Genomic DNA, 27911 nt, shown 5'->3' with positions numbered 1-27911 from the left:
ATGCTGTGGACGGCCAGTCAGGTCATGAGGAAATTCTCCACCTCGTCCGTGAGTAGCGTTGCTCTGCAGCTAGTGAATGAAGCGGTGTTAGTGTGGTGGTGTTGGTGGTCAGCATGGCTCTGACATTAGGATGCTTTAGTGCTCAGTCAGTGTTTAGCAGCTGTCACCGTTAAACAGCCTATACAGGCTACAGCACGGGGACGTTGCTAGGTTGCCACGTCGTTGACCGCCGTTCGGCTCTTTGTGAGTGAGGACTGGGACTGTACCAGTCTCTGCTGGGACTGTACCAGTAACTACTGGGACTGTACCAGCAACTACTGGGACTGTACCAGTAACTACTGGGACTGTACCAGCCTCTACTGGGACTGTAACTGTACCAGTAACTACTGGGACTGTACCAGCAACTACTGGGACTGTACCAGTAACTACTGGGACTGTACCAGCCTCTACTGGGACTGTACCAGTAACTACTGGGACTGTACCAGTAACTACTGGGACTGTACCAGCCTCTACTGGGAGTGCACCAGTAACTACTGGGACTGTACCAGCCTCTACTGGGACTGCACCAGTAACTACTGGGACTGTACCAGTCTCTACTGGGACTGTACCAGTCTCTACTGGGACTGCACCAGTCTCTACTGGGACTGCACCAGTAACTACTGGGACTGTACCAGTCTCTACTGGGACTGCACCAGTAACTACTGGGACTGTACCAGTAACTGTACAACACTGTACAACATCAGAGGCAGTTGCATCAGCATATGGCCGAGAGCAGCTTATACATACAGTCCTAGCGTCATCCATTCATCCCTCCACCATAGCCCGACCATAATAACCTTCATGTACAGGCTGCTCCACCACTGGCAGCTCCCACTCTACATGGATCAGAACCAGTACAGGTCTGTGTCGATCCACCACACTTCACTGGTTCATTTGACAGCACCGTTCACGTGTGCCTGGGAAAGCTGACACCTCGCGCTCTCCCAGTGCTCCCACGTGTCCCACTGTCAGACGGTGGGTTTCCTCATAGAGGGAGGGAGGGAGAGGGGAGGGGGCTGTGGTCTATGACAGCCAATGGCTCTCTGCAAAGCTGCCTTTATCCCATAACCTCCATTAAAGCCTGTTAATGCAGGGGTAGATCCAGGGCTATGGGGACCAGTGAAGGAAAGACCCCTAAACTACACCCCCTCCACTTTATTGTATGTTGACATTCAGTGACATGCAGTTGTCAGATGTATGAGTGGTGGTGAAGCACTGACTCATCTGGAGTCTGATGTATGACCTGATGAACCTTCACTAGAGCTGCACGATTATAGCCAAAATGATAGTCACCCATTGTTTTTTATCAATATTGTAATCACAATTATGTGTCATGTTAGGGAAAAATCTGTATTTCTTTTGCACTACTATATATATATATATATATATATATATATATTACCATTGGTATGTTGACACTTATTTACAGAAATGTTGCACTAAAATAGTGTCACTGTTCATAGGACACATTTTCAAAATAAAATAAAAATTGTATTTTTTCACTTAGTCTTTTTTAGGGGTGGGAACCTCTGGGTACCTCACGATACGATACAATACGCAATACATAGCTCACGATATAACAATACTACGATTATCGATATATTGGTCAGAAATCAATTTACGATAATCTATGACATAACAAGAAAAAAAAGACACTATTTTAGTGCAACATTTCTGTAAATAAGTGTCAACATACCAATGTAAATGAATAAGTATCTCCAATAGTGCTTTCTGTAAACAAAAAATAGGGTCTTTCTTACCAGTGACACCAGTATAGTGCAATATTCCAGTAAACAATATATTGGTTCCTTCAACAGTGACAAAATTTCTGTGAAGACGTACCTGCACATTTTAGTGAAAAAGCAGAAAAGGTTTTGAAAATAAGAAAAGGGAAAAAAAAAATAAATTAAAAAAAAGTCGATACTTAGCGCGAGCATATCAATAATCGACCATGCGAAAAATATCGTGCAGCGCTAATAGTTTATCAATGTATTTTTATATCTGTAAATAGGGAGCAGTTATTTCCTATTACTTTTACATTTATTCTGTATGTGCTGGAACTGAAATGGTACGAGCCTGAATGTAATTATGTTATACTGATGTATAAAGACTTAATTAATTATCATTACATTTAAATTCTGACCTTAATTGAAACACTTAGTTCTTTTACAAGCGTTTATCATGGTTTACTCAATTCTGTAATGTTCAATAATACGGTAGAAAGAAACACAACCCAATATTTAATATAAGGTCAATATAGATTTTTTTTAAATGTTTAATTTTGGCACATCTCTTTTTAAATTGAAATGCAATCATGTATTATCTTTTTATTTGTCTATGAACTGAAGTTTGGGGGTTAGGGTTTTGTTTATGGACTAATGGTGGGGTGCATCCTGATAACTAGGCCACCATTTCACTGCACATTAACTAAATATGTCACATACATTCATTGATTATATTAGTCAGACTGTGGAAAGTCTGCAAGTGTAAGCAAACATGAATATTGAGGGTATAAAGTAATAATGCAATGGTCATGCTCCAAGTTACTGCGTGTTCAGTCACCCTGTGTTACAGAGAGACGTCAGAGGTGAAGCACAGCTCGTCCCTGCCTCCTCTCATCCCTTCCTCAAGGATTTAAACAGGAAATGCTTAAATACAATTATTATTTTTCCTGTTAAAAAACACTTTTAAATAAATTCAACATTGCAGATAGATTGCTCATCTATTGATTTGTGATTCTATGATTTATCTGAATACATTTGTTACTCAGATTGGAGGGTTAATCCAAATTAGTTTAACTGGATCAATAAAAATCCATCCATCTTTTCAATATATTGGATTATTTAAAAAAAAAAATGAAATAGTTGTATAATCATCACCTGCACATTAAAGCAGAACTAACTAAGTAATAGATGAGGTTACTCCACGTCTGTCAATATCACACTATCAGCAGTGTTGCAAAACCACTGAGAGTGAATGTTTGTTCTCTTCCAGGTTTATTACCAGAATAAACTGAAGCTCGCTATCATTGGCCAAAGCGTGTTTGGACAGGAGGTGTACAGCAGTCTGAAGAAACAGGGTCACAAGGTGGTGGGTGTGTTCACAGTCCCCGACAAGGATGGCAAGGCTGACCCACTGGGTGAGTTCTCTCTCTGTATCAATGCTGTTGTCCCCCTTAGTGAGACTGGTGTTTGTGTATATCGCTGATGTATCATTTGAGTTAACTACACAATCCTAAATCAGGTAATGATATGAACTGTAGCAACAGCCCCACCTTTGAACATGCCAGTTTATTTATGTGATAAAAAGCAACTATTGGATCTCCACCAGAATATGCTCTTAAGAAATGCCACGGTTTACTGCCCCCGAACGTGAATGATTCAAAACGGTGCATGGGTCACATCGTCATTTGTGATAAACACAGGCTTGAAGCGGAGATGAGATAAGACTGTAGTCTTATAATCAAAATGGGGTCATGATCCAAAAAAGGTTGGGAACCAATGGACTAAATACTGTTTTTTTTCCCACTTCTTTACAAAATTAGATTCTTTAAAATGTGTGTTATCACTTGTTCCTTCCATCATTATGCTCTATAGTTGTTTTTGAATAGTTCTCTAAGCAAAATGTTGCAGTCAGAAACAAGAGAAAGGGGGTACTTGAGCCAAAAAAGTTTGAGAACCACTGATCTTAAGAATATATGAAAAATTAGAGACATTCTGTCAACATCTGACGCAGAAAAAAAAAGTGATTGCCTTTATTTCAAGTAGACTGGACTACTGCAATAGTTTATTTACTGGCCTTTAAAATCCTCTGTTCAACGATTACAGCTTATTCAGAATGCTGCTGTTAGAGTCCCGACTAGAAGGAAAAAGTTGGAACACATCACTCCCACCTCAGATCCCTCCACTGACATCCAGCACATAGTAGGATTGATTTAAAAATTCACCACACACTCTGCTCCTGGTCCCAGGCAGGCTCTGGTTTAGCTGTCAGAAAGAGCATTCATTGTGTGGGAGCAGCTCTGAGGGGAAAAGTCTACATTTGGCCTGCAGGGTGATGCAATCTTTCTAGGAAACGCCATCATCTACTATCAGGGGCCTCATGACCTCTGCCTTTCAGCCCCATTAGAAACAGGAAGTATATGAACTTGTGAACTTGTTCCTGCATGCCTTTGCCTGCTTAGGTTTAGACTTTTTAAATAAGTAAACCCCTTCTCTAAAAAGGTCATTGTCAATTGGCGATTGTGACAGGCCTGCTAGAAAGGGCTTTGATGTTTGTAATGGTTACTGTTATAGCACGTAGCTGGCTCATTTATTAATGAATGTCCCAGTTATTACACGTTTTAAAGGCTGTGTTTTGGCCTGAGACCAACTGGAGTGAAAAGTGATCAGACACAGACTGAGACAGCAGGTGCTGCATTCAGCTCAAGGGTTGAATCATCTCTTTCTAATGTTAAGTAGTTCAGATAAATCATTTATTTATTCTTATCTGTCCAACTGCTGAAGTAACAGTCTATTAATAAACTTGCAGACATTTTATTATTGTTCTTCTGTATTATAGTATTGTTCCCTATGTCATACTTGGCAAGTTGCATTAACATAAACTCCTTTAGAGACTATTTTTACAGGTTTCTAAACCGGTTGTGTCTGCAATAAAAAAAAATAAAAAAAATCCTTTCATTACATTTCAAAGTCTTCTGGTTTTCCTAAAGTCTCTGCATGAGCCCCATTTCTGCATCACATTATACTTTTTTGTTTGGTTTCTGTTTTTACATCTTTCCCTGTTTAGATGACCTCACTGGCTATTAAACTTTATATCTTATTGAACTTCCCAAATATGTACCAAACATGCTACATTTGGTTAATAGAGTCAACTACTGTTATTCATTTTACATTCTATCGGGATGGTTACACTGAAGTCACGCAAGATTACATCCTGAGCATTGTTGGCCCCCATAGCCTCCTGTTTAATGAGAAAACTACCATTGAAATGTGTGATATGGTCCCAAATTATTATTTGCTAAACCTTTAATTACGCCAACCGACGAATAACCCTCAAGTTCTGCACAAAATGTAGATGCAATGCTTCTGTTTGTGACGTTTCACCAGGTAAACTCATGACCAGTTCAGCTACTACACCATCCGCTAAACTGGTCTTTGTACCAGTGCCTTTACAGATTTGAATGCAGTCATCATCATTCTGAAGCGCTTGTTCATCACATTAATTACACACTTCAGATGAAGCTCTGCCTTCATTTTCAGTCACACCTACTTGAATTATAACACGTAGGGCAAGAATTTGAACAGGGATTATTGGTGGAATTAGACGTATTGGTTCGTTTGTCACACTTTCTCAACATTCAGTCAGCAGTTTTTTAGGTGAAAAGTAGTGTATAAATACGTGATATTATCTTAAAACATGCAAGGCATTTCTGTGTCATATTGGAGCCCAATTTTAAATAAAGAGAGAGAGAAAACAGGTTAGACTGTTCTGTTTCAGAGCAGGAATTCAGTTTTTTCATCGTTCATTGCTTCTGTGATGCATAACTCATAACCATTACTGGTATGTGATGTACTTTAGAAACCTTCCTTTCTGGTGGATACTGTAGCAGGTTTTATATTTCAGTAGCTTCTATGTCTAGAAGGTTTCTCACTGTTCTTAGTTTATCCTAAAATGTGATCATTTCTCCTCCAGCGGTGGCAGCAGAAAAAGACGGAACGCCCGTCTTCAAGTTCCCACGATGGCGAGTCAAAGGGAATCCCATCCCAGAGGTGGTGGACACCTACAAGGCGGTGGGCGCTGACCTCAATGTCATGCCCTTCTGCTCCCAGTTCATCCCCATGAACATCATTGACCATCCCAAGCACGGCTCCATCATCTACCACCCATCGATCCTGCCCCTGCACAGAGGAGCCTCGGCCATCAACTGGTAAGAAACATCTCACTATCTAACATCAGTGGAGATAAGATCCACTAACAAACTGCATTACAAAGAACTCAAAGGTTAATGATCTATTAAAACAGCCATAAAAAAATATATTTTGGAGTATAAATTTTCACTGGTGACATAATAATGTCAGGATCTCTGTAATAAATCACCATTTATGTTAGTTCTTCATGTGACTCTGGTAGCACAGGCCTCACATATTTAGTGTATTTACTCTCATCGATCACCTAAAAAAACAAAATGAAATGCACAAAAACTCGGATACACAGGAAAGCTGAACATAAATGAGATGGATTAACTTGTAAAAGGAAAAAAATCTGCTTTTAAATGGAATTGTTGGGTATCTCACATTAAATATAATTATTGTGAAAGGTATTAATAGTTCTTTATTTGGCCTGCAGTGCTTTGTTGAACCGTGGATTTAGTGTATTATAGATCTTCAACTAATCACAAACAATCTGATTTTAAAGTGGTTTCTCTTTTTACATCAACATTGAGGTTGATGGTGCACTAGAGTGAAGAAAAGAGCAATTGAAAATGATTCATGGTGACATTGCTGATTATGTTTCATTTTTGTCATTCAACAATGCAATAGCAGATCTGAGTGGTGGTGGGTGGACAAGATTGATCTAAACATTTTTATATTTCAGTTTGTATTTGGCTGCATCTGATAATGAACCAAATTAAAATGGACAGTTAAAGCAGCTGTCAGCAGACAGCCTCATCTCTCCACTTCAAAAACCCTGAAGTACCAGAACTGTTCTAAGGGACACATTCAGTAGATTACATAAGGTAACTTCTTTGCATTATGTGATGTGTAGATAGCTACTCCACCTTCAGGTCAAAGTAATGGTACAGGTAGTTTGCTGTTGACTTTGCCATTGGGTTTAAACCAGTTCTGTCTGATCTAAACCTAGAAGCAAACTGGTTTTGTTATCTGCTTACCCTTCAGTCATCTCTCCACCCTCACTATCTACACGCTGCAGCCACTGTGTGCAAAGGATTTTTTCTTTTTTCTTTTAAATAACAATTCTTACTAAATGGGATCTTTTACTAGATTGTAATTCAAAACATACTGTCATACATAATGTCATACTGTATGTTTTGCACTCATTCAGTTACACTATGTATTTATTGGGGAACACCCCACATAACCCAGTAATGCACAGTAATGATAATAATAATCTTAGTCAATGTAAAACATTTTCAATGAAATAAAATTTTTATCCCATCAGTGCATCATTCATAGTAAATGAATGTACCATAAAAAACAACAAACTAACTAAATAAAAATCAATAAGATAAATAACACACAGCCAAGACTGTCCGTTAGTATTTTGGTCCTGTACTACGAAGTTGGATTTCCTCCTATCGCACTAACTTCCGGCATTTATTGTGTGACCTGTACTATGACTATGTTGTAAACACAAATAAAGCCCACCACGGTTTTTCATGATTAAACTGTAATTATATAAAATGTGTTTGCTAGTTGGCTAATTAGGGATTAAATCAGGAAGCTTGTTTCTGTCAGGCTTATCAATGTTTCTTTAATTAGTCTCATTCTGCTTTAATCCTTAGGGTTTCTGTTGTACTTAATAATCTGACAGTGAGTTGCTTATATTTTTCTGGAGGACGCTGATCCAGGGTGACAGGAAAGCAGGTTTCACAGTGTTCTGGGCTGATGATGGTTTGGACACGGGTCCTATCCTGCTGCAGAGGGAGTGTGCTGTGGAGCCCAACGACACAGTGGACACGCTCTACAACCGCTTCCTTTTCCCAGAGGGAATCAAGGCCATGGTAAGCTCATGGAGCGGCGATGAACCCTTGAAATGATTCTCACACACTTGCTTGGTGGAGACCAGTATGTTATTGTGTCTCTGGTGCAGGTGGAGTCAGTGCAGCTCATTGCTGATGGAAAGGCACCAAAAGTGCCCCAAACAGAGGAAGGAGCAAGCTACGAAGGCATACAGAAGAAGTCTAACGCCAAGGTAGATTATTATCATTATTATTATTAGACATGAGAATTTATTTTTTACTAGATAATGATTTTCAAATATTTTTAACACTAAGTTAGGCCATTAAAAGTTTGCTGCAAATTCATGACGACATATGTTTTCTTTTTTTTTTTTTTTAATCAAATAAAGACATAGTGTAGGCCTCATAGATCAATAAATCAAAGATAATTAATTCACAAACAAATGTAGAAGATTGAAATGGTCGCTTGAAAATCTGTTTTTATCTTCACTTCATCTTCGACGTGAATGGCAATCAATGAGTTAATGTGATGTTTGCTTCCAAAAACGGTACCAAAGTGAATTCCCAACACATTTCTGGTGTTTTCATGAACTGAAAGTTGTGGCAAAACAATGATAGATGTTTATTATGGGGCTGACACAGAAGGATATCACAGGGAAAACTGGGAACAAACTAGAACAAAAATTATGATAATTGTCCTACTTGTCTGTACAGTTTAGATCTGGCCCAAAAAAATCCAGCTCGAACTGACCCGGGCCCACGGGCATAAAACCAGCCCAACCCCAGCCCGACCCATTAACTTAAATTGTAGGCCTGAGCCCGAAGCAAACCCAAAATTATTTTATTGAACATATTGCTGCTGGTAGATTGGTAATGCGGTGCACACACGCACCGCTACTCAGCCCAAAAGGTATAACAATGACGTGACTCGAGACGTTATCACAGTTTTACAGGCTTTAATGGAGGTCGTAGTAACACGCCAGAAATAAACAATCAAACACACAAAGAACCATCTTACACCGTCATACACTCACACTATCGTGAGAACAGAATTATTCACTCTTTTCCCCACTTAGCCCGCCCTTTCCCCAGCCTCCCAGCCAATCAACACTCAGAACACATGTAAACAAAGACACACATTGGCAGAGAAAGCTGCTCGTAACCATGATGCCTTCTCGGTCATGAGAAATCTCAACAATAAGTTAACCACTGAATATACACAAGTGGAACATAACCAGAACATAGAACCCAGTCCGTTATAGCATGCAGACCAGATCAGACGGCGTGGAGCGCACGCAATCATTTTTGTTCCCTGCGCTCCAGCAGCAAGTGAGGAATGAGCAAAATCAGCAAATAATATTCAGTGAATGTGAACGCTGAACAACAAAACGCTACATAACGCCGGCAATATCCTGTCCCACTACTAGAAATCACTTTAGAAATGACACCACAACAATATAGAAGTGTTTTTGAGTTTATTAAAAAAATATATTAATGGCCGAGAAATCTAACCTCTACTTGTCTGGTAAAGAAACAACAACAAATCCCAACAAGAATGAAGTAAAAGCACTTCTATGTATCTGTCTACGGGACTCCACGTCCCACAATGCAATGCACAAAACTTTTCTGACAAGTCAATAAGAGAGCGTTTACAGTGGAGATTGAGCAGCAATTTCAACCTTTTACTTTATTTTTTCAGCAAATTATCTTTGATTTATTCATCTATGAGGCCTACACTATGCCTTTATCTGTGGAAACATTATTGTCCACAGCAGCTTTAATTATGTGTGCAGACCTCGTGGTGAAATATTTCCAGTGCTTTGTATTGTACTGTTAACTGCAACAGTAGTTGTGATTGGTCCTATCAGAGCAGTGTCATTTAATGCTGAGGCCTACAGTGCAAAGGAAACCACAGATGTTTGCCTTTCTGAGCTCTACAACATTACAGCGTGGTTCATTGTTGGGAATAGAAACAGTTTGCTGTATGTCTGTCATTCTGACTAATCACTCTGGCTTTGGCAGTTGTCAGGAGAACATGCTTGACTGGATTTTGCAGTCTATAGTTTGGTGTTGCGTTAGACCTCCAGATAAACTCAGATGAATATTCCAGGTCACCAAGGGCTTTTTGTACAGGTTTAATAAAACTCTCCATCTTTGTTGGGGGTTTTGGGTTTCTGGATTCTCTAGACAATTTTCTCAGCTTAAATGTTTGGCTTTGGTGGTGATGAGTTTTTTTTGGTGTGCTGCCTGTATTGTACACAATGTAAAATATGTTTGTGTTTGGTAAATATTTGGAGAAAAAGAAACCCTTGGTATCAGGTGAATTTCATGGAACCAATCAATTTAATGCGTTGTAGTGATTCCTTTAGTGTTTAGGCAGTGACTGCAGTGAATGCAAGAAAATGTAGTTGAGTTGTAGCTGTCAGTGATTCTTATGTAGTACAATATATTGCATAATAAAATACATGGTCTCTGCCAAATATTTTTTAAATTGCTGTGCATAAAGCAAGGTCCACAGAGGAACATATAAACCACCAGAAGAACTTGAGAATTAACTCATTCACTATCACTTTCACAGCAGCCAACCCCATTATGCCAGGCGTTTTAGATGATTTGCACTGATCCACAGAATATTTTGTACTATTACAATCTGAAATCTTCAGATTCTGAAAGATTAGACTCTCTATTTTCATCAGAAAAAAAAAATTTAGTTTCTATCTTGTTTTGTTCTTCAGTAATCCGCAGTTGAATAGAGGCAAATTTCAAATCTCCAGTTTATGACAAAAAGCTGAGAAAAAAATTTTGTTGCTGGAGTGACACCTCAACATTAGTTTCTTTCTATAAAACTATAAAAACAAGAATGAGAGCGGGCTTTTGATGGTGCAATCATTATTATTTTGCTATCTGAGTCAGAGTTGAATGGTTTGCTTACTGTATTTTGGCAATCCTCCAAGTCTCTCCCCCCGTCATTCTATACACACGGAACTTCTTCCTCCTCCCGGACATGCCGAGTCTCCCCGCTTGCCCCGTTTTTTGATTGTTTTCTCTCACCATCGCGACACTCTCAATAGTCCACTTAGTTCCACACATGCTCTGGTTGAGTGTGCGCTGCTGTGAGCTGGTGGGAACTTCAGCATTAACTCTCGTAGCGCCATTTTCTGTCTTGTAAACTCCTTTCCTCTTACTCTGAGCTCCGCCCATCACAGGTGATCTATCATCCAAAGGTGCACTGCTGCCACCTACATGGCACCAGTTGGTCACTACATCATGGTACAAGTTAGATATTCACAGGAGAGCTTCGTCACACTGTCTCCTAGCAACCCCAGCCAAAAAAACACAATTAACGTCTTTAGAGGTCTTTGGCAGTCAATGAGTTAATGAGAGCACAGCGAGTCTAAAACAAATGTGGAAACCTTCCCCTAGAAGAGTGGAAGTACGTTGTGCTAAACGTCCCTGCAGGTGTAGCATCTCATTAGAATTCATATTAGTCACAATGCAGGTGTCTAACGAAGGACAGGCTCGTACATTATTTCAAATTTCTTTTAAAATGTTTTCAGGTAATTTCTTTAATTTTTTAATCATTATTTTTGCATTTTGCCTTGTTTTTTGTTTTTTAAACCTGAACAGCAATGAATTTCCAGGAAGTAGAACAGCCAATCAGTTGTGTTATATCTTCATCTCCTAGTTGCTGGTTGAACGTATTACGTGAGGGACAGCAGACGGAGGATCTCTGCCTCTCTTTGTCGCTGCTAGTGTGTCCCAATGTGCTATTCATAGACCAGACTCCCAGCATGCCTGTGCCACGTGTCGTTCAGGGAGCCAAAGCCAGCTGTTGAGCTTTCCTCTCATTCTCAGAAGTTTGGGTGAGCTGCTGTGAAAGGGAATGTGAAATGTCAGCAAAGCTGCTTTCTGTTTGCGTTGCTCTCAGGTCAACCTGTCCCAGCCAGCTGAGGCCATCCACAACTGGATCCGTGGTCATGATAAAGTCCCCGGAGCCTGGACGCTCATCAACGGTCTGGTACGCTACAGGTTAAGATGCTGACACATCAAGCTTACCAAAACACAACATGGGCTTCTCCAATTGTTGAAATGGAATTGGCACATATAATTTTTTGAAACACTGTTATTAAATATAAGCCAAGCAGCTACAATTAAAACATCAAATGGGCTTTAATTTGTAGCAATCGTGATGTAGGTTAAAGCCACAGCGGGGGCCACCAAAATGTGATTGACTTGATGGTACTCTTTTGAACGAGAGGGTCAGAATGAACGTGTTGGCAGTAACGTTCATCAGGCAGAAACACAATATGTTCAGTTCACGTTCACTCAAAATATGAACTAGTTCATAAATGATTTTTCATTGAAAGAGCTCAGGTACAACACACGCACGTACGCACGCACGCGCACACACACACTTGAGGCCCATATTGTTTTATTTTATCAGTCCTTTACTACTTTTTAAAATATTATACTATAAAAGATTAGGATAATGAATAAAGTCAACTGTTTGACCCTTAAAAAACACAAAATTCATTCAGTATTGAACTTCCTTTATACACAAAGTTTAGTTCGCCAATGAATTTGAATAGTTTGTATTAAAATTATTAATAATGATTCCAGCGTTGCCGATTTATCAAAGTGATTCAGTTTAATATTAACATAAGGTGTACTTAATGCTTCTCTTATTGTGGTATTGAACGCAGCCCCGTTATGTGTCCATGCTGTCAGATGCGCTCCAAGAAGACACATTCACATGCACATCAATCACTCATGAACACATTTATTTTTGTAAATGAAAATAATTTGAAAGTTTGAAGTAACCACATGACATACCGATAGCGTCACATACAGAATGTCTTCTCTCTCCTGCTGCGCCGCTGTTTCTCACCCAAACCGACGCAGGTGTGTCTGCCACTTTAATCACCGATGCATCATCTTACTGCGCGCTCAAACCAAACTTTAGCTTTAGATTTTATATTTTGTTTTGGTTCAGCTAATTTGTATACCAGCAGAGAAGAAAATAAATTCTAAATCAAATATTTAAAAACATATTTTAAGTTGAATGTATATATTTATATATAAAATTGCTCATATTTCTTCTGTTTTTTAGTTGACTAAGTCAATGTTAAGTTGGAAATAAAAGAGTGTAACTAGCTAGAGTACGACCCCATTATAAACGTTTATTACTCAGCACTGAGGTTCTGGTTTACTGGTTTAATATTCAACCAGCTCTATTCAACCAAAGTTTGCTGAAAGCACACCCTCTGTGTGACCTGTTTCTCTTTCATCCTCCTCAGCCTGTCACCCTCTACGGCTCCTCCATGCTGGGAGGTTCTGCGCCAGCCGGTCAAGCCCTGGAGATAGAGGGAGCACCTCAGCCAGCCCTGGTCACTAAGAGTGGACTGGTCCTGTATGGGAGTGATGGCAAAGCGGTATGTGTATCAATTCAACACCCAGATCCCACTGGTGTGCCACTGTTTCTCTTTCTGGCATGTAGCAGCATAATGTGGCGTCTACTTTGAATACTACCTTGTTGTTCTGCAGCTGGTGGTGAAGAACCTGCAGTTTGACGATGGGAAGATGATCCCAGCCTCCAAGTATTTTTCATCTGGAGATACCTCCAGTGTGGAGCTGACCGATGAGGAGAAGAAGATGGCCGAGGAGATCAGGGTGATTTTCTTTTTCCTTTAACTGTCATTCCAAAAAATACTCTAATAGAAGCCAAACGGGGGACTCAGCCATGTTGTTTTATTGTTACTTCTAGAACATCTGGATGGGCATCCTTAGTAACGTACCTGCAGTTGAAGACACCACAGACTTCTTCAAATGTGGAGCTGCTTCGATGGATGTGGTCAGGTAAGGGAAACAGATTTAGAGAGTTAATAACAGTTAACTCTAACATTTAAAGTCCTTTTTTTTTTAAAATTAATCTTAAGGTCAATATTACCTCAAAATCAAAATTATGTATGTATTAATTTTTCACGAGGTAATAAGTTGCATTAGCCCGTGTTCTCACATACTTTAAATAAAATATTTAAAGCAGCTCATTGCCAAGTGGTCCAATTTCTCACAATTTTTTTTTCCATCTTTTTTTCAACACATTCCTTAATTCGTATATTACCCAACACCTAAATTATTCATGTGTTTGGTTAATATATAAAATATGAACAATATTAAATTCATATTCATCCATTTAATAATCAGGCCTCTGCTTTCATGTGCATAAACAATTTTACCCAAAATAAATGCTAAATATCCTTGTTTCCATCTATGCTAGTTTACAATTTTTTATCAACTGTTTATTGTGCATAATACATTGTACATAAATACACCAGATTAAGCATTTCAGCTGGATTTAGTTAAAGATAACCTTTTATTTTAATTTTGTTCTGGAAATTAGTTTTTGTCTCATTTTAGTCTAAGTAATTTGACATTTTATTTATACTGTAATAGGTTTTGCTAAATTGTTTGACAAGGTAGTTAAAGGTATGCTTACGATGGAGTTTCTACTTTTTGTTTAGTCATTTTAACCAAAAATACGTCATATGTCTACTCATACAAAATGTCTAAGGCCTGTTAGAAAATGTACAAATCAGAAAAATGTTTTTCACAAGTCATTTATTTTCTGTACATTTGAATAAATAACTTAGAACCTGCTAGAATAAAGCTCCAATCCTCTCAAGACATCAAAAAGATAATCAACAGCTGCCTATTTTAACTTTGTATTTTCTTAAAGGGCATCAATACCTAGACAACACATCTAATCATAAATCATTTCAGTGTCAAAATTGAACAGTAAGCCTCCTTTTACTTTACTTTTTCCTTTTTTTGTTATCGTGGCATCATTAGGCCATCAGAACAAACCATTTAACTGTGTGAAACCCTTTTTAACTATGTTCAATAATTTTCTTCAAAAATAAACCATATAAAACAGTGTAGAAAATTATAAAAATGCTTAGAGTAAAAAGAAAGAGAGTGTTGTTCTGCTGTCACAGAGGCATGTGCACACAGGCATGTGCTCACGTCCAGCTACTGTTTACCTTCCTATTTAGAAATGCAACGTTGAAAAGGGTCCGGTCTGAAAGGCGGCGCAGTATAGCGTTCCGAAAGTTGTGTTATCAAATACACCGGTGCGGCGGTATATTAAAAATTCATATCATAATGAAAATATATACCGGTATTCAGTATGAACTGGTATACCGCCCAGCCCTAAGTCATGGTATAAAGGGTTGATGAAAAGTTTTGTTTTTGTTGACACGTTTAACACTGGTCCATAGTCTCTAAAACATAAGCAATAAAACAGATCTTAGATTACAGGCCAACTTATTTTCCAGCTGTTTACTGACTCACTGTAAAACTGTTCCTGCCTGAAAAGTCACATTTCCATGGGCTGTAATTCTTGTATGTCTGTGTGCAAAGGCTGGTGGAGGAAGTAAAGCAGAAGTGCGCCGGTGTCCAGCTGCAGAACGAGGACGTGTACATGGCCACCACCTTTCAGGACTTCATCCAGATGTTTGTACGCAAGCTGAGAGGGGAGGATCAGGAGGAGGAACTGGTGGTTGACTATGTGAGTCCAACCAGCTGTTGTTGTTGTTCTTAAAATGCTGTTCATGGCTCTCATCCTAACTTTCAGTTGATGCCTTCATATTTCATCCACAGGCAACTAAAGAAGTCAATAGCATGACATTAAAGATGCCGCACCAGTGTTTCATCAACGGCAAGTTTGAAGATGCAGAAAACGGCAAATCGTACAATACCATCAACCCCACTGATGGATCTGTAAGTCACATGACTGCCATTGAATCTTAAGGACACTTCCAATGCTCGTCCTGCTGTATGTAAGCCCCCTGTGCTCCATCAGGTGATCTGTAAGGTGTCTTATGCCTCAGTTGGAGACGTGGACCGAGCTGTGGCGGCTGCCAAAGAAGCCTTTGACAACGGGCCTTGGGGTAGAATGAACCCCAGAGATAGAGGAAGTCTGCTGTACAAGTGAGAACCTGTGTGAGCGTGCTTATGTTGAAAAGAGAACAATGGATGTTTGTTTTTTTCTTTGTGCTAATGTAAACCTTAATGTGAGAGGTGTTAGATGAACATGTATTGCTTCACAAAACAAGTTTTTCTATAATCTATGTTCTATGATCTGAACAAAGCCACTTGTAGGAGCCATAATTAATTTCTGACATTATATCTGCCAAACACTAGGCCTGGAAAATCTGTGTATCATTCTTCAATCGTTTTTCATTATGTAAGAAAAACATGAAAAATGAAAAAAAACACTGATTATTTGATATTTGTTTCCAAAACCAAAATGAGAAAATGGAAAACTCCTTGTTTTTCCAAATTCAAGTTCTTTTGCTTCCGTACAGAAAACGGAAAACGAACACCCTTATTCGTTTTCTCCATTACCGATTGGCCAAAGTACGTGACCCGGAAGTGTACTCTCATTCGACGCTAACAGCTATGCTAACGGCAGTTCGGCAGATCGCTGCTTCCAACGTGTCCTTTTCGCTTTAGCTGGTGTTGGGCACAGAACCTTCTCACAGACATTTTGTTGGATTTAAAGACTCCTAAGTGTTGCAGAGCGGAATGTGTAATGCTTCACTTCCGGGTCTCGTTTTCTGTACCGAAGCAAAAGCTTGAATTTGAAAAACAAGGCATTTTCCGTTTTTTCATTTTGGTTTTGGAAACAAATATCAAATCATAAGTGTTTTTTGAGTTTTTTGAGTTTTTGTTACATAATGAAAAATGAATGAACGAACGATACACAGATTCGGGAACTATATAGCATTTTACTTTGTGTTTATCTGAGCTGGATGTGGGCGTGGCAAGCATGTTAATTTGAGTTTCCATTGTGTTTTCACAGGAGTAAAACAAGCAAACCCTTTTCCACTGTGCTTGTGTTTTCATTGAACTTGTCTTTCGAAATGATAAGAATCTGAATTGTTTTTAAATGGATAAAATGAGCAAATATATCTAAAGCAAAGGGGGACTTTTTTGGGTTTTTTTGGAACAAAGTGCATGCCAAAGCAACCCCTGATATACAACCAGTAATGGACAAAAGTTAAGGACTTTACTGCTACATCACTAATTATATTTAATATGAAATCACTAAATTATAATCATGTTATTTGATTGAATTTAGTGCAAAAACGTGAAGAAAAACCTCCACCTACAGTGGAAAATAAGAAGGTGGACAATGGGCGAGGGAGGATGCACTATTTTTAAACTTCCATTGTCTTGCTCCTTTGATTCTTTTAAAGGAACAACAAACAGACAGACTTGGTTCTCTGTTCTCAGGCTTGCAGACCTGATGGAGGAGCACCAGGAGGAGCTGGCCACCATTGAGTCCATTGACTCTGGAGCTGTCTACACACTGGCCCTTAAGACCCATGTGGGCATGTCCATTCAGACATTCCGCTACTTTGCCGGCTGGTGTGACAAGATTCAAGTACGTCCCTCCCCCCACTCATAATCTCTGCTCTATCTAAACATAGCTCACTTACTGTACGTTCTTCTGTGCAGGGCAAGACGATCCCCATCAACCAGGCTCGGCCCAACCGAAACCTGACCTTCACCAAGAGAGAGCCCCTCGGGTACTGCTCCGCCTCCACTTTCTGCCTCGCAATTTTGAATTTGAAAAGGAGTACATTGTTCTCAGTTCGGAGCTTTTTGTGTTGTGGTTCTGACAGTGTGTGTGCCATTGTGATCCCCTGGAATTACCCTCTCATGATGCTGGCATGGAAGAGTGCAGCCTGCCTGGCAGCAGGGAACACTCTGGTCCTCAAACCAGCACAGGTAACCCACGCAGAGTATTCTACAGCTTCTACATGTTCATCATTTCTTTTAATGTTAGACATAATGACCCCACCCAGTTTTAGGATCCTAATAGTTGTTGCTGCTGTAACAGGTCACCCCTCTGACGGCCCTGAAGTTTGCTGAGATCTCTGTAAAAGCTGGTATTCCTAAAGGAGTCATCAACATCTTACCTGGCTCAGGTACTGACTCCATCCAACATTTATGGCTGTTTAGTTCTCCTGATGGCATCAAGTGTCAATGAATAAATTAATAGATTTGTATTTGCCTAGAGATTGTTCAGACAGAAAAACCAGGTCCCTCTAGAAATATGTGATGTTGCGAATGCACCTATTAATGCAAATTCAGCCGATCTCCACAAATTCTGCACGGCTGCACAATTATGTTCAATCAATATTTTCAGCAATCTGACTAACTTCAGTACATCATCATGTACGTCTACAAACTTGCTACTTAGCTGTCAAAATGAACAAATATTATGACTAAACATCAAGCAGGTAATTTTCCAGATGTGTTGCATGAAAGTGGAGGTAAATTGCACACAAAGCCCAAACAAAAGTCATATTTTGAAAGACACTTTTCTACAGAGAACGGCAGAAATGCAACTATCACGTCACAAGTCACCATAACTGAAGCAGTGGCATTTTATTTTATGATTTTTTTAAACCTTTATTCAACCAGGAAAGTCTCATTGAGATTAATAATCTCTTTTTCAACCCTATTACCAGTGCTGAAATAAACAAACAATAATTAATATCACACGAGAGGGAGTGTCTGTTGTCCAATCAAATATAGAGTATGTATAGTGAAACTACACACTACATTGTGCACTCTGTGCTGCTTTGATTCGCACTCATTTCTTCCTATAATCACTGATATTTAAAAACAGAAACTTGTTCCATCCCAAAGGTTTAAGAAACAAAATCTAACAGCTGTTCATGAAGTGAGTTTAAGATTGGAGGATTATTGCATTTACCTACACATAGTTATGTAAATAAAATGTCTATAGATTTATCTCTTCTAGACAAAGATATATATTGTAATTGTTGATATCCAGTGCCATTTATGTCCATGTTTAATGTAGTGTATGAGCCAGTACATGTTCAATAATTGGTCTCCCACTACATGTTTTCAACATGTGAGCTCAAAGTTGATCTACTCTGGGTTTAGTTACTTAGTTAGTGCTGTGTCATAATAACTGTATGATTATTGTATGTCTACTTGTGGTGACTTGGTGGCTGTCATTTTAAACGTTGTGTTTCCTGCAGGTGGCATGGTGGGACAGCGTCTGTCTGACCATCCAGACATCCGTAAACTGGGCTTCACTGGATCCACGCCCATTGGCAAACAGATCATGAAGAGGTATGAGCAGGTGAAGTGTGTGATGTGCTAATTGATGAGGGGAGGGCTTTCATGGCTCGTGTGTGGTTTCTTGCTGCAGCTGTGCTCTCAGTAACCTAAAGAAGGTCTCTCTGGAGCTCGGAGGGAAGTCGCCACTCATCATTTTCAGTGACTGTGACATGGACAAGGCTGTCCGCATGGTGAGAGCAGTAGTACTGGACTCTGTTACTGTAGCAGATGCCTCTGTGTAAGGAGCACAGATGGTTAATGAGCACTTTCATATGAAGCCTGTGTGTGTCCACAGGGCATGAGCTCTGTGTTCTTTAACAAAGGAGAGAACTGCATCGCTGCAGGACGTCTGTTTGTAGAGGAGTCAATACACGATGAGTACATCAACAGAGTGGTGAGTCAGCTAAAACAGGCTCACTTCCACTTCACAGCAGATCTGGGCGGCTTCTATGACTTTATTTTTGTGCAGCATATTTGATAAACAATATTTGTGTTCATAAACCTCCTCAGATGCATTTTGCAAGTACCAGGTTGAGCTTGTTTCTCTATGCTTTCCCTCTAAGGTGGAGGAGATTAAGAAGATGAAGATTGGAGACCCTCTGGATCGTTCAACTGACCACGGTCCACAGAACCACAAAGCACATTTAGATAAGTTGCTGGAGTACTGTGAAGTGGGGCTGAAGGAGGGGGCCACACTGGTCTATGGAGGGAGACAGGTGGACAGGCCAGGTATGTCACCATCTTAGCCTATGTTTCCCTCGTGTTTCATGTTTCTCATTTAACTTAGTTGCAAAACTTTAAAATTTTTGTTGATATTAAAAAGTAGGGCCTCGGATGTTTTGTTTCAAAATTTCCCAAATTCTGTTTCAGCGTTTACCCGTTTCCACATTACATCAGCGCCACATTACACTTTTTATGTTTCCGTTTCATCATCTTTCCCATTTAGGCGACTTTACTGGCTATTAAACTTCCTGAAATATTACCAAACAGGCTTAACTGAGTTAATAGTCAACTACTGTTATTGATCATACATTGTATATGCCTCTGATTAACAATATTAGGGTAGCAAAGTTTAGCCACACCTGTTTAGTTTAAAAAGAAAAATCCCATAGAAATGTGTGATATGATCTCAAAACTTTTTTTGTGAAACCTTTAATTGCTGCCAACCAGCGAATCCCTCTCAAGTTTTGCACAAAACCCCACACGGCCATGTGATTGTAGAGGCTTCAAATGTGACGTGTCACCACGTAAAATGATCACCTGTTCAGCTAATACACCAACAGCTATACCTGTCTTTGTATAAGAGCCTATTCAGATTTGAATGCTGTGATGATAATCTTAACCATTTGTTCATCATAACACATTAAAAAAAGAATTAATAATTTTCTTTTTAGTAACAAACATGAGAAAACATGTTACAGAACTTTCCCTGACAGCAAGACAGGTTATACATGACGGTGCAAGAAAAAAAGAATACAGTAGTCCCTCGTTTATCGCTGGGGTTACGTTCTAAAAATAACCCCCCAATAAGCAAAATCCGCTAAGTAGTCTGCTTTATTTTTTTTTACTATTATTATACATGTTTTAAGGCTGTAAAACCCCTCACCACACACTTTATACACTTTTCTCAGACAGGAATTAACATTTTTTCACATTTCTCTCTTGTTTAAACACTCAAAGTTCAAACCTTCATAGATTTTAAAACATAAACCTGTTTTCAAACAAACAGAACTTCAGAGTCACACTGCTAGCGATCAGACATTGATGCCAAACACATTCAGAGTCTTTGTTGACGATGTCGTCAACATGGACACTGGTCTGTTCACTCATTCAACCATGGAGTAGAAGCTGTGTGTGACCACCTGGATCTCTATGACCCGGCCTTTATAACCAGGACCGGACTAGGAAGGATTAGGTGTGGAGGAGAATCAGCGAGGAGGTGGTAGTAGCAGGTAAAATTTATCTCTGTAGCACTGAGCTAGGATAGCATTAGCCGCTAATCACACCGGCTTTTTTCACTTGTGGTTCATGTTTATGAGAGGAGAAAAAGGAGCACAGCTCCTCGCTTCAGCAGGCAGTGAAACTCACTGAGTTGGATGTGTCGCTGGTGGGTGAACGCAGCATTAGCCAATCAGAACGCAGAACACAATGCGCGTTCATACGCTGTAAACAAATGCATGCAAAATTGCACTGTAAAAAAATCCGCGAAACACAGAGGCCGCGAACGGTGAACTGCGTTATAGCGAGGGACTACTGTTTATAAAGGAAAAGGATAAACATGTTGGGTCCCAGAAAACTAAATAAATAGATGGTCATTTAAGACATTACATCTGCATGCATTTCCAGTCACAGAATAACACGATCACTACTGGAACACAAAGTGTGAGATTTTGAACGCGATTTTGGGTTAAAATGGAAGTATTTGCAGATTTGTGAAAGATAGGGTGTGAATGTGTGCTATTGTCCCAAAAAATGGAAGTGAGTGATATCTGTGATGCTTTCTCTTCAGGCTTCTTCATGGAGCCCACAGTGTTCACCAATGTAGAGGACCACATGTTTATTGCCAAAGAGGAGTCCTTTGGCCCCGTCATGGTGGTCTCTAAGTTCCCTGATGGGTGAGATACAGAAGTAAAGCATTGTATGGCTTCCCTTGTTTAGCATGGATTTACCTGCCTCTCCATTCTCTGCAGCGATGTGGATGGCGTGCTGCGACGAGCCAATGACACAGAGTACGGCCTGGCCTCAGGTGTGTTCACCCGTGACATTAACAAGGCCATGCACGTGAGCGAGCGGCTTGAGGCCGGCACCGTTTTCATCAACACCTACAACAAGACAGATGTGGCTTCACCGTTTGGAGGCTTCAAGCAGTCAGGCTTTGGCAAAGATCTAGGTGAGCATGAGCACATAGAAACACAAGGTGGGCTTTTTGGTTCATCTGATCCTCTTCTATACGACCTGTGTCTGATCAGTGTTGTGCGGTGCTGGGGACGCTCGCTCTGTGAGTTAACAAGCATATGTTCTGGACTTGTACCAAACTAGTAAAAGAATGTTTCCCCTTGGAGAAAAGCTGGAAACTGGATTCAAACCATTGACCCTACAGGGTACATCTGTTATCTGTCACTTTTAGTAGAAATATCATTAATACTTAAAGCTCAGGTTGCACCAAACAAAGGCACAGGGCAAAACATGTGTGAAAGTAATTTGCTCAGGTTGAAATTGCCACTCAAAAATGTCTTTGGATCTCCACTGTAAATACTGTTAGACATTTTTGGGAAAGTCATTCTTTCCGTGATTATTCGTGTTTCTATGCCATACAAGGGGTACAGTGATTAGTGGACACCATTTTTGTTCTCGTTTGTTGCCAGTAATCAGAATCAGAATCTGCCCGTGAAATCACCTCACTACTCATTCAGTTTTGGCCGGATTCAGATTTTTCCATGTAATTCTCAAAATAAACATCCACCATTGTTTTTGCTGCAATTTTCACTGCGTGAAAACATCAGAAATGATTTGGGAAGTCAAGAGTTTTTGAGGCAAACACAAGAAATCACAGTAAGAATGAAGTAAAAACTAGTTCATGAATTTGTCCATGGGTCTCCACATCCCACAATGCAAATGTGCAAAACTTTTCTGATCATGTTCTGTAAACAGTGTTTATGGTGGCGATGAAAACAGACTTTCAAACATCAATTTCAACCTTCTCCGTCTTCTCTTACTTGGAGTGTTTTTAATAATAAATAATTCAATTAAACTTTTTTTTTTTTTTTTTTAAAGTAAACCTGCTGGCTTTAAACTCATTCTGAGGTCACCATAAAGGCTATGTACTTTGAATTACTCTCATGCTATAGGTATAGCATGTCCTTAACCTCTCTCTGAACATACTTGGCTTTAAAATACTAGGAGTTTTTGAAAATCCATAAAACCAAACAAAAACATTTGGGGATCTATTCTCCCATCTGGACTGGCTTCTTTGCGCGCCTGCAGTTACGCACTTTTGTCCTATGCGTATTCTCCGGTCCAGGCTGCTGACACGCCCACCGTGCGTAAGCAGAGCAAAAGCACATAGTCTGTGAATGAAGGCGGGCTGAAGGACAGGAGGCGATGATGTCATTTTTTTGGGCTGTCTAGAAATCAATGAACATGGAGTTTTCCCAATGCTTGTAAATGTCATTAAAATCCGTGAAGATGATAAGGTTCACTTTTAATTTGAAACGCCTTTCATTGATAAACAATATAACAGGTTGATTTGATCAGATTATTGATCAGATTATTGCAGTGTGATTGAGGATTGGCCGCATTCTTCAGTCCAAATCACAGTTAAAATATCATCATCTTCATCGCTGTAAAGCGTGACCGAGGTAGATGCACTGGAAATAACCTGGCCGCAGAGCGTCCTGCTTTAATACAGAGGGATGTTTGCAGTGAAACAGAACTATTGGCTTCCATAATACACAGTTATAAATATAAATAGTTTAAAGTGACCTGAGCTGAGTCTCATTAAAATATGTGTGGGAACAGTTTGTGGTCCATCCTCATCTGCATATGACAGCTTGTTTCACTCTGTAGTGGATCAAACTGTGACTTTAGGTTGGACATAGTATAAAATTAGTTGAATCACTGTGACCAACATGGACAGAAGTCTGCGTCTGTCACAGTTTTAATTAATCGCGCAGCAGCAGCTGAATAATCACAGCTCCACCCACAGTGCGTAACTGGAATAGCACACAGCCAGAAACAACGCTTTTTTGGACTTATGTGCATGGGAGAATAGAGCTCTGAATAAATATATACTGTAAAGGCCTGTATTTATAGAGATACTCATTTTAAGCTGTATTATTATATCCAGCCACAAAATGTGGAAGGTGGATATAGGTTTGAGGTATGTCCATTCGAGTTAAAGGGAACAGCTTTTCTCAGAAACCTTTTAAGATAAGATAACCAAATTTGTTGTGTGGCTTCAGGGTATCAATACCTTGATGGAGTTCGAAAATGAGAAGCACGCAATTATTTTTGGCGGGGTTAATGCCCTTGTGCCGTTTTTCTTTACTTTGTTCGAAGTATCTTCAAAGAGGACAGTTTTTCTTAGAAAATGTTTTACATAGTAATTGTATATTCTGATGTGATAATATTTTCTTGTGTATACATCTAAGTTCTTAGATTTAGGACATTTAGGAAAAGGTTGTGAGTTATAATGACAACCAATTTGGCGGTACGTTGATGACTGTCTTCTTGTTTTACATATTTTCTGCTGTGTTGTTTTTCCTTTGGGTTCCGGTGGAATGTTCCTCATTTTTCTCCTTCACCATTACAGGAGAGGACGCTCTCTTGGAATACCTCAAGACCAAAGCAGTGACTGTGGAGTACTGAGAAAGGAGCAACAGAAGCCACCTCTGAACATAAACGGTAGTTTTAGGTCAGACATCCAACTTCAATCAATGTTCGTCTCTACAGTGCATGTACGTGCACATGATGGGAGACGACGATTGCTTTGTCTTGACCACAGGTTGGACATTGTGCCAATGTTAGACACAGATGTCCTAGAATGTGTCTTTTCTTATTTCCGTCAGTTATCTTGTGATATTTTAGATGTCACTCTTAAGTGATAGGATCTCTACATTTTCAGGCTTTCCAGCATCAAAGTGTTTCACACTAAAATACGCCCAGCAGTCCCTCCTGAAAGCTGGCGTTCTGTTGTCTTCAGTTAATTGTGTCCAACTTTAAGCTAATCTCAATCACTCATGCAGCTGCTTTCCCCATTCCTTAAACACAGCTTCTTTAGGAGCTTTCAGGTTGTAAGACAGAAAAGACAAACAGGATTAAATCCAACGTTCTTTAATATTTGAGTCAATATTCGGAATAATCCTACCCCCAAGTTTAATTCATAGTAATGTTTAAGGAGTTTTGTTCATGATTATATAATTGGAATATTGATAAACTCACAGAACAGATTACTCAACTGAGTAATAACTAGACCTTGAGGTAAAGATGTTTGTACGTTTTTGTTCCTGTCTGCAGTGCAGTGAGCCTGAAAACCTGCACAAACACTTAATTTTTAACAGTCAATGGTATGAGCCAACTGTTGTTCTGAAAGACTGACAGACAGACAGAATTAATTGTTTTAATGATCAACTTAAGTCTTAAAAAAGTAATACTAACAGTTCTTGTTGTGGTATATTTGCAAACTTTTCTGGCTTCATTACAAACTGCCACTGGAACGTTCAGTGGACACACGCAGACTCTAGATGAACACTGTCTGATATTCTTGCACACTCCCATGAGGAATATTAGTGGTTAATTAAAGCTGAGGGTAGACATTAAGGAGAGAGATGCAGAATATATAAGTATAAAGTGTTTCTGGTAAGGATGAATAGAAGTGAAAGAGCTTTTATTGTGAAAAAGAAAATGGAGCAAAGAATTCCATATCAGAGCAGAACACTAAGTGACCCAATACTACACTTTATTGAACACTAGAACTACATGGTGCATCTAATGCATCCAGGAATGAGTTCGTCAGTGGAGTCCAAGTGCAAAAAGGTTGGATTACGATTAGAGATGGGCGATATTATTATCGGCTTTTATCTGCCATTAAATGTATTATCAGATGACATTGGTATTGGTTTTTCCACCAATATATTTTTTTATAAAATGTAATCATGTTTTTGCAACAAAAGGAATCGATCAACATGAACCATTCATACTCTTACTTATTTTATTTTGTGGAATGTTATAAAAAGTTTGATCAAGTGATATTAGTCAGAGAACAATAGTCAGGAACAGTAAGTATGAGAAAAACTGACTCCTTTATTATTAACTAATAAGTTACATTCTAACCTTAAAGGTGCAGTCCGCAACTCTCAGATCCCTCTTTCCCCCTCCCTCCCTGCTGCTCTCTTGCCCTGCCTCAAAACTTCCCAAAGTCCCTCCTTCAGAGGAGCTAGCAAGCTAACGTCAGTCCCACAGTAACATCACAGTGATATAACATTCTCTGTTAAAAGCATATTACTGCAGCGCTTCTCTCTCTATGTGCACACACCTCAGCAGCACACAGAGGCTGCTGCGCGCAAATCAACACATTCACAGCAGGGTCCCCACGGGCATGAAATTCTTGGAAAAGTTATGGAATTTGAAAAAAACGATTTTCCAGTCTTGAAAAGTTATGGAATATTTCAACTGTTTTCGGAAAAGTTTGAGAAATATAACCTATTTTATTTTAATGTTTAAAATATGTTAAACCCCAAAGATGCTAAGCGTTATCTCAAAGTGAAAGTGCTGCGTACTGGCAGCATCAATGAGCGGGAGTCACGAGATCTCAAAAATTTACGCAAATTCACTCTTTGCGTCATTTATAAAACTGTGCCTTGGCTGGTGTACGCTAAAAACCAGGAAATGCATATGCAAAAAAAAAAAATTTGGTAAAATATTTTGGAAAAGTTTTGAAAAATGATTGTGAAAAAAGTGTAGAAACCCTGTTCTAGGAAAATCTTCATGCTGTTTTTTGTGATGCTGCTTCAAATGCTGCTCGATGAGGTTGGTTGTATGAAACGTCCTCAGTTCTGTACCACCACGGGACCCTCGTGCATGTCTTTATCAGACTAATTACTATACGATTAATATAGTGTCACATGACCAACATCACTCCTACTCCTTAATACTTAGAAACACCTGAGCACACGCTGTTGCTGTGATGACGTGGGCTCTGCATACTTGACCCAGGCGCTGCTGATAGAAGTGGAGTCTGGAATTCACCGCTTGTCATTCAGTGCGTAGATTGGAGAATTTAGAGGAAGGCTGATATAATTACATGTTAATTTTTTTTTTTTTTTTTTTTCTGATATCAGATTGATATCTGATATCAATATCGGATCAGGACACTCTTTATATATATATATATATATATATATATATATATATATACACACACACACACACAATGTATAGTTCAGTATTTTGTCAATTCCTCACAGAATAATGGGTGTAGTTTAGGAAGCTGGAGAAACTTGAGAAAGGACAAGATCTGCTAAATAGAATCTAAATATTACTCAATAATTGATGTGTGTTTTACCATACAGATACACAATGTTATTTTTCCAACCTGTAGACGTCTAAATGAATTTGATGTTTAGTGCTTATATTCACAAAGGCAACCAAGCCTAAAAATGCCCAGTATTTATTTGTCTCCTAGATTAACATTTGAAGGTTCCAGATGACAATAGGGAAACTAGCATTTATATAAAAATACTACATATTAGCATTAGTTGGACATTTAGGTTTACATCACTCAAATAACTCCAAAGGAAGGTGAACTGTGTTTTATAGAAAATGCCTGTGTTCTGCTTTTGTCAGCCATTCTCTGACGTTTCTCTCCATCTTTGTGTAATTGTACATGTTCACACACTCTGTCCTTTGTCAAATGTAAATATTTCTAAACAAAAGGCTGAATAAGGATCCGATACAGTATTTTTTATGTATTTGTTTTGGACAGAGGAAGTTTATGACTCAAATGTATTATTTAAAAGAGAAAAAAAACCCACACCAGTTTTCATACTGATGGTAAGGAGTGTTCAGTGGACGCTGCAAGGGCTACAAACACGTTTCATTTCTTTTGAAGAGAAGCTGTCCCCGATAGTGTTTCGATCAGAAGCTGTTTATGTATTTTTATTGCCTGATGACACCACCCTCGTGCTTTATAAGGACAATAAAAGCTTGGATTTTGTATGTTTGTCTTTGCCAGAGGACATAACACACCCTTACACGTCTTTATCACCAGCTTTCAGCTCACACTGTAGGGATGTATTCATCTGTCACTGTTTAAATCTGTTTGTTGTGATGTTATATTTTTCATTTTTAGTACTTGTCGTTTCTCAATATTGCTTAAAATATTCTGCTTTTAGCTGCAGAACATAATGCATTTAATTTAAAAACATTACACATTCATGAAGTCTTTTTTTTTTTTAAATGCGAAAAATACCTAACTAGTCTTTTACTATGGTCTACTACTGGTAGTCAT

At 39.1% G+C, this 27911-nt stretch overlaps 1 protein-coding gene across 1 annotated transcript; it reads left to right on the top strand.

The window, feature by feature from the left end:
* On the top strand, positions 1-27617 carry aldh1l2 (aldehyde dehydrogenase 1 family, member L2). The gene is made up of 23 exons (XM_028449224.1): positions 1-48; positions 3034-3178; positions 5734-5968; positions 7618-7783; positions 7873-7974; positions 11670-11759; positions 13039-13173; positions 13286-13411; positions 13506-13597; positions 15161-15308; positions 15401-15520; positions 15603-15730; positions 17039-17189; positions 17264-17334; positions 17431-17536; positions 17649-17736; positions 18823-18916; positions 18996-19095; positions 19200-19298; positions 19468-19633; positions 21414-21519; positions 21595-21794; positions 24216-27617. Exons 1-23 carry the CDS (start codon positions 1-3, stop codon positions 24269-24271), a joined length of 2772 nt encoding a protein of 923 aa, XP_028305025.1. The 3' UTR covers positions 24272-27617.
* The last annotated feature ends 294 nt before the right edge of the window (positions 27618-27911 follow it).

Source organism: Gouania willdenowi, chromosome 6 (genome assembly GCF_900634775.1).
Source record: "Gouania willdenowi chromosome 6, fGouWil2.1, whole genome shotgun sequence".
Taxonomy (NCBI): Eukaryota; Metazoa; Chordata; class Actinopteri; order Blenniiformes; family Gobiesocidae; genus Gouania; species Gouania willdenowi.
Note: the sequence above shows the minus strand (reverse complement) of the source record. Positions and strands in the feature narration are given on the sequence as shown.

Excerpts from the sequence above, each read along its gene's own strand:
- aldh1l2 (XM_028449224.1), top strand. The coding sequence starts at position 1 with ATGCTGTGGACGGCCAGTCAGGTCATGAGGAAATTCTCCACCTCGTCC. Across the intron at positions 49-3,033 it reads GGAAATTCTCCACCTCGTCC|GTTTATTACCAGAATAAACT; the intron begins GTGAGTAGCGTT and ends GTTCTCTTCCAG. Across the intron at positions 18,917-18,995 it reads GGCAAACAGATCATGAAGAG|CTGTGCTCTCAGTAACCTAA; the intron begins GTATGAGCAGGT and ends TTCTTGCTGCAG.